Here is a 7,365-nt window from a genome sequence, read left to right as displayed (position 1 = left end):
CTGGGTACAGCAGCTGCCGTTGCGTGGCTTTCATTCACCCTTGGCTGGCAGAGACAGCTCATGGGCTACGGGCCTCTCCCCGCACTGGGTCTGTGTAAGGCATGCCAGCACCCAAGCCCTGATCATAGTTCCGTACTTATCCCTGCAAACATTTTGTGCTTTGACAGGATGTGTGTGTCACTGCGGAGCGCTGCCGATGCTGGTGGGGTGGTGGCTATGGGCTGTGTTTTGCGTGAAGGGGGATGGATGCGGTGTTTGCAGAGGGGAAGCCAAAAGGGACTGGCTTGGGAAGGACTCGGAGGGGCAGGGTGTGGGGTGGGAGCTGCAGCTCAGCTGTGTGCTTGTGCACGAACTAGGGAACTTGTGACCAGTGAGGGTCACAAGAGTGTGGCTTTGAGGGGGTAATTGTTTCCCAAAGTGGAATTGTTTCCCAAATATAGCTATAGCTTGGCCAGGCTGTGCAGCAATGTAGGGCCTCCCTATGGCACATGATGTCATGGAGGCCACTCTATCGCTACTCTGGGGTATGGCATGTTACACCCTGGGGAGCACACTATACCCCTGGGGGTGTGTGCTCAGCTGCTCTTCTACTGTGGCCTCGTGTGTGCCCCACTTTGCAGTCACCACAGCCTCCTCTCACCCCTCTCTCAGCTTCCTAGCCCCTCCACACCGCACGGGTTTTGCCTGAATTTTTATCACCTCCTCATTGGAAACAAGACCAGCCTCGCAGGAGGCCTGTGCAAGGGCTCCGAGCCCCCAGGTCCCCTCGAGTACCCTCCCTGGCAGCAGGGCAGCGGGCAGGGGCTCTTCACCGGAGGGAGCTGGCGGAGGGGAGGGACGGGGGGACGGGGGACGGGGGGGGGTGGGACGGTGCCAGTCCCAGGACGGGGCTGGAGGTGCCCTTCATGGGGCTGTGGGGGTACCCTTGACTGCATCGGGATGGGCGCACGGGGTGGTGCTTGGCGCTGGGAGGCCGGTGCTGGAACCGGTGACCGGGTACGATGGCCGGGGATGATGCAGGGTGCGAGGGGCCGGTGGGCGGTGCGAAGTGCCAGTGCCGGGGGCGGTGCGGTGGCGGGGGCGGTGCGGGGCGCCGGGCAGGGTGCGCAGCGGCGGCGGCGGATGGCGGCGGCGGCGGAGCTGCAGGAGCTGCGGGAGCTGGTGGAACGGGCGGGCGGACGGCGGGCCGTGCTGCTGGTGGCCGAGGTGGCGGAGGGAGCCCCGGCGGCGGCCACGCTGGCCGCCTTCGCCCGCGACCTGCTGGGCGATGAGGCGCCGCCGGTGCCGGGTCCGGTGCCGGGGTGCCGGTCGCGGCGGCGGGCTGGCGGCGGGCGGCGGGCTCTGGCAGCGCGGCTGCTGCTGGTGCTGTGCCGCGGCGGGGCGGCGCGGGACCGCGGGGCCCGGGCCCGGCTGCGGGAGGTGGTGCGGGACGTGCGGAGCCGCCTGCCCCCGGCACCGCCGCCCGCCGTCGTGGGCGTCCTCCTGCCCGGCGGGGACGGGGAGGACGCGGCGGTGCTGGACGCCACGTTGCGGAGGCACTTCCCGGTGTCCGGTACGGTGCAGGCGGCCCGGTACAGCCCCGGTAGCCCCGCCGCCCTCCGCGACTGCCGCGCCGCCGCCTGCCGCGCCCTGCGGGCCGCCCTGCAACATCCCGCAGGTACCGGGGGAGGGGGACACACACCGGCCGGGGGGGGGGGGGGGGGCAGCGGGTGGCCGGGCTGCTCCATCCATCACCAGGGGCCGGGGGCTTTTGCAATGGGATTTGCTCCGTTGTCCTGTGGGATCTTCTCCTCCTCGATGGGGTCTATCCCATCCCAATGGGACCTGGCTTTTCCCGTTGGGATCTGGCCACTCCTGGTGGGATCTCTCCCCCACCCCAATGGGATCTGGCTTTTCCCAATGGGATCTCTTTCACGCTGGTGGGATCAAAGCCTTCCCAATGGGATCTGCCTCTTTTAGTGGGGTTCCCAGCCCTGGCAGCTGGGGAGGACAAACTTCCCAGCAGGTTGGGAAGCACTGGAGCAGCTCGTGGATAGTAGGGATGTGGCAGCTGATGGCTGTGACGTGGTGGCCGTCCATGCTTATGGATGTGTGTGCCTGGGGACGCAGGGTTGGGGCTCAGCCCTTGCTGTAGGGTGCAGGCAGGACCTGACCTTCCTGTGGGAGGAAGGTGCTTGTGATGGCTTTGCATAATGAATGAGAACAGCAGCAAGTGGGTGTTTGGGGTTAAAACCACCTGTCCCTTGGTGATTTAAGCAAGGTGAGGATGGCAGGATGAAAGCTGAGTGTCAAACAAGCCTTGAGGAGCAACGCTTGCCCTGGGGCGAGTCACGTTTGTGTGCAAACAGGGTGGTGGGCAGCTGGGCAGGCTCTGCCCTCACAGCAGCCACACTAAACAGCCCGGGCTCATTTTAATCTTTGGCACTGTTTGTCCTGGGCTCTTTCCCTTTCCTCCTCCCTTCTTTCATTTTTCCCCACTTTTCCCTTGCTCCCCTTCATTTCCAGGGCTCTGGTGCTCTGCTCTCTGCCTTTACTCCAAGGGATCCTGGCACTTGCCTGCAGCACCACATTGCACCACATTGACAGGATCCTCTGGAATCCCTGGGACATGGGGATGGTCGGCTGCAGCTCAGATGCTTCTTTCCATCAGCTCAGTCCAGAATCCTGGATCTGAATGTTGAGCTTTGAGATGGCCGGGACCCACTGTGAGGGTGCAGGGCTGTCTTCCGACAACTTTTTGTACTGAGGCATGCACGATCCCCTTTCCAGCTTCTGTCCTTTTGCATCCTCATATTGTTCCTGCTGCAAGGATTTCTGGTGTGCTCCCAGCTGCCAGTGAGCCCTTCAGTTCTGGTCACAGCAGCCTGGTGGGAGAGCAGCTGCAGAGGCAGAAAAGCATCCCTGCAGACGCGACCTTTTCCTCCCTCTGCATGTTGCTGGTGCTTGGCTCAGTACATGTATTTTTGTGGCTAGCTCTGGCTTGGTCTTTCATGCAGATGTGGAAGCAGCACAGAAGCCAGCAGTGGAGAAAGACGAGCAGAAGGAGCCGGAGCAGGTGTTGCAACCTGTTTGTGTCTGCTTTATAAGCGTGGTGGGTAGAAGGACTCAGCACGCTGCTTTAATTCAGCTCTGATGCTCTGCCTGGTGTTCTTAGTCATGTAAGTGTCCCAGGACCTGCATGTGTAATGAGGACGCTCATCAGCTGTAGGGTTCAACCTTAGGCAGAGGCAGCTTCTCTCCATGATGCTGTGAGCACTTCCTTCCAAAATCTCCATGTGGCCGGAAGGATTCCAAGTGTAGCCATGCCGCTGGAGACCTGGGGACCTGGCAGTGCCCAGCACCAGCTTCGTTGCAGTCTCCTTTACCCTGTGGCTTTCCCCACAAGCAAGGCACAAGGAGAATAATATCTTTAATGTAACATGAGGGAGGGCTGTGGGAAAGATGGGCGTGGGGCTGTGGAGCACCCTGCAAAGCAGGTTCTAGGGATACCACCATAAAGATGTCCTCAGTCAGGGCTGAGCTTGTCTTGTTTCCCCTCTTGACCTTGAAAGGGGCTTGTGCTAAGCTGAAAAAACATGCTCTTGCATCTGGATAAGGCTGCTGGGGAGGTGTACAAAGTGTAAGCACAAAAAGTAAGCACAAGTACACATTGTGTACGTGTGCTTGTGCCCTTTTACTTCAGCCCAGCTTCAAAGCCTCTTCCACATACATCGCTGCTCAGCTCTGCCCATGACAGTTGCTCTGGATCTGCAGATCCCGCCGTGCTGGGAATGTCCCAGACACTGTCATTTGAGCAGTGGAGCTGGGATGGGAATGGCAGTAGGGTTCCTACATCTCTCGGGTCTAAGCAGGAACGTGCTGGGCTGTTGTTCTGCCTGTCTCAGTGGTGGTCAGAGTCCCCATCCACTGCGAGGGGGGGGATGTGTTTACGGCTGGAGGTTTTGGTTTGTTGACTGCAGGAAACACTGCCACTGTGAACCCTTTAGTGTCGCAATGGTCTGATAAGCTGAAGGACGCTGAAGTGGTTTATCGTTTGTTATCTGATTAGGAGGTGAAAGGCTGGACGGTATTTCAATGGAGATGCTGAACTGCTCCTGTTGGAGACCGTATAAAATACGCTGCTGTAGTGTTTTACAAGCAGTAGTGTTTTACTATAATGGCTTTAAAGCTTGTAGTAACTTGCTGTGACCTTTGTTGTCCTCCAGAATAAATACTATACATCAATGGAGGCCACGTGTGCTCTACACTTTGCAAGCAGTTAGAGCGATAGTTGTCAGTGTGCTGCGAGTCTGTGTGTCCTCCCTGGGAGGGAGGAATTGCTTAATAAAGCAGGGAGCAGTGAATAGGTTGATGTGGCAGAAGCTGTGTGATAATACCAAAGAAAAACTTCCTTCTGCAGGAATGCCCTAACTGTGTCAGTCCCCAGCCTCGCCACGTGTGCCGGCTGAGCTCCTGCCAGGTTTCTCGCTCGCTCTGGGCTGCCGCATCCAGGATGGTTTTGGCAGCGAGGTGGCAAAGTGGAAACCCACACCAGGGACAAATTTCCGGGGCAGCAGAGAGTTTTCAGCCTGAAAGAAGGATTGCCACGAGCTGCTCTGTGCTTTCCAGGGGTGGGCTCTGTGGAGCAGACCCGGTTTTGCTGCGAGGAGTTGGGCTCATGGAGGGGAGAGCAGTGGGGAGGTGGGGGAGCAGCAGGGCTGACCTGCTGCCTGACCAGAACTTGTCTTCTCTGGTTTATCCAGAAGAGGGGAAAGACAGGGAGAGGTGGAGGCTCCTATCCTTCCTGCGTTGCATTTCTTGGAGCCGGAGGAGCCGGAGAGAAGGTCATAAAGCAAAAGATGCAAACAATGTTCATGAAGGTATGTCCAGTTCCCTCCCTTGTACTCCTGCTGTGACTGTCAGAGGTTCCTCACCAACTTTCTGGTGGTCCTTATGCCCAAATCCCTTGCTGGTGGCCTCCTTAAGCTATATCCAGTTCCTCATCTGACGTCTCCTCCTGTGGCTGTGGCTTGGCCAGAACCTGAAGACAAACAGCGCACGCTTGGCTGCTGTGTTGCTGTCTCCTTGTTTTCTGACCTTTCACTTGGCTAAATAAAAACACGCTGGGTCCGGTGCCTGGCTATACCCCTAGAAACACTGCTGGGCTCAGCTGTACTTTGCAGGAGTTCCTGGCAGCACAACTGCCGTTCATCCAAACAATGAATTGGAAGCATCATGCTGATCTTACATGTTTTCTGCAAATGCGGCTGGAAGGACCGTTCCCAAACCACTTGTATTTGGGGCTGGGAGGGAGGAGGAAGAGGGTGGTCAGCCTTGGGCTCATTCAAAAGGAAATTGTTCGCGTACTGAATAGCCCAGTGTTCAGTCTTTGCTGTACCATTGGCATTTCTGCTCGCCTTTCTCAGCAGTGATTTTCTTTTTGCAGAGAGCTCCCACACAGGAGGCTACAAGGTGCATGGTGTAGAGATCCAGACTGCTCTACGGAGCATGTAGATGAGGGGAAGCTCCTCCACTGTAAAAAGCGTAAGGGTCTGAGAAAACAACTGAAATGTTTGTGCAGCTTTGAGACATGTCCTCTAGAGTAAAAAAAAAATTTAGTGTCTGATCTTGCAGTCAGTGCCAGGCAGGTGATGCTTCATGGCCATACAGCTTGTTCTGAGATTGCTGAGACTGCAGGAGGCCAGGGAGCTCGGTCCCATCCTCCTTTGGTCACAGATCACCCCTGTTTGTTGAAGCAATGTTGAGTTTGTAAAACAAAATGAAAATCAGTTATGAAAAAAATCAGCTGTGCTTAGGTCGTGGTTATATATCACTTGCTTTGTGCCATACTTTCTTTTCATGTTGTTTGAAGTTGCATTTTGCATGAAGAGGAGTTTCCCATTCAGATCTCCCTTCACCTCTCTCTGCTCTTTGCAGATGACCTGCAGGACCCCGAGGAAGAAGTGGCTCTGACCAGCCTGTCTCCCAATGGAAACTGTGAAGAAGCCGCTGGATGCATGGGCACCTAGAGCTGCTGGGTGCCCAGCGTAGTCCGTGTCCCAGTTCTGCCTGGTGAATTTGGAGCTGTGGGAGGAGGAGCTGGTGCATTCCCGCTCACCCTCTCCCCTGAGGCCCCACTGTTCTGGGGAGAAGCTGCTCGGCTTAACTCGCCAGGGTCTTCTGTAGCCGCCAACGGCCTCTGAGGTCCGCGCCAGAGAGCCATCCCCTGCTGCACCCTGCTGCCTGGGGGTGCCTGGAGCTGCCAATGGACACTGGGCTTCTGAGATGCCCTTTGGGGATGTGTCTCACGTCCTGGGCGAGATGATGTGGGGACTTTGGGTATGAAATGCAGCCACTCGTTTGAAGAAAGAGGAACACTTTCTAATTCTGAGCAAAGCTCCCTGCTGAGATTGCCAGGGCTGGCCTCCCTGGCAAACAGATTCTGCTGCCTTGTTTTCCTGTTATATTGCTGCTTTGAAGTTCCCGCCATCTCTCTGATAAGGCAAAAGAAAAAAAAAAAAAAGAGAAATAATACACAGCGGCGTGGAAACCACAATGGGACTAAATAGGAGGTCTCAGTTCTACCAGCTACTGAAAAGGCTTGAACGTAACTGTGTAATGTGAAGAAATGCAATAACAGCCCACTGTTGGGTAGCAAGAACAGATAAAAGATAAAAAAGATCTGATATAAAAGCTGCAAAAGATACTGATAGTAATGGCAGCTGGAGCAGAGTGTGATTTGGGAGCAGGATCCATCCCTCTGGCTTGTCCCGGTGCTCACAGACTGACTGATGGACTGCCTGGGTTAGAGGGGGCGGCAGATGGACACTATGGTGTGGCTGATGCTAGATGGGGTTACGGAAAAGGCTCATAGTACCTGGGCCATCTCCACAGTGGTGTGGTGGCTGGTCTTGGAGGTGGCCTGCAGCATTCCTCTCAACAAGATGTGGCTTCATAAATAAATATAAAAATATAAAAATAATCTGTTTAAGTAGTTCCAAAGGGCTGCCTGTAGCCTCTGGGGCAACACAATTAATTACAAATCCTTGGTTTATGAGTAATATTATTATAATGGTAGGAATACCTTTTTTATTTTTACTTTAATGCAACATAAAACAGGTCTTGTTTTATTTTTAGCACAAGCTGGGTTTTGTTTGGGGCTGGCTGCGCTTTTGGAGTTTCAGGCCAGAAACTTCAGCCTGTCATGTCCTGCCTATCTCTCCTCTGGGTTAGCTGCTGAATTAAGGCAGTATGTTCTCCATGCACGTCTGTCCTTTCTCTCGCTCCTTTCTTCCCAGTGGCAGCTGAAGTGTCTGCAGTCCTGCCAGCTCCGGCCAGTGCTCTCTCCCAGTAATGTGCCTTCAGCATCTCTCTAGTTCTTACTTG

The 7,365-nt window shown here is 55.7% G+C and overlaps 1 protein-coding gene across 1 annotated transcript; it reads left to right on the top strand.

Annotated features, from left to right (window-relative positions):
- Positions 1-939: 939 nt before the first annotated feature.
- C9H2orf72 (chromosome 9 C2orf72 homolog) lies at positions 940-6,008 on the top strand. Its single transcript, XM_074153571.1, has 3 exons — positions 940-1,657; positions 4,743-4,859; positions 5,917-6,008. The coding sequence occupies exons 1-3, from the start codon at positions 940-942 to the stop codon at positions 6,006-6,008; spliced, it is 927 nt and encodes a 308-aa protein (XP_074009672.1).
- Positions 6,009-7,365: the final 1,357 nt, after the last annotated feature.

The sequence above is a fragment of the Numenius arquata genome, chromosome 9, assembly GCF_964106895.1.
Source record: "Numenius arquata chromosome 9, bNumArq3.hap1.1, whole genome shotgun sequence".
NCBI lineage: Eukaryota > Metazoa > Chordata > Aves > Charadriiformes > Scolopacidae > Numenius > Numenius arquata.
Note: the sequence above shows the minus strand (reverse complement) of the source record. Positions and strands in the feature narration are given on the sequence as shown.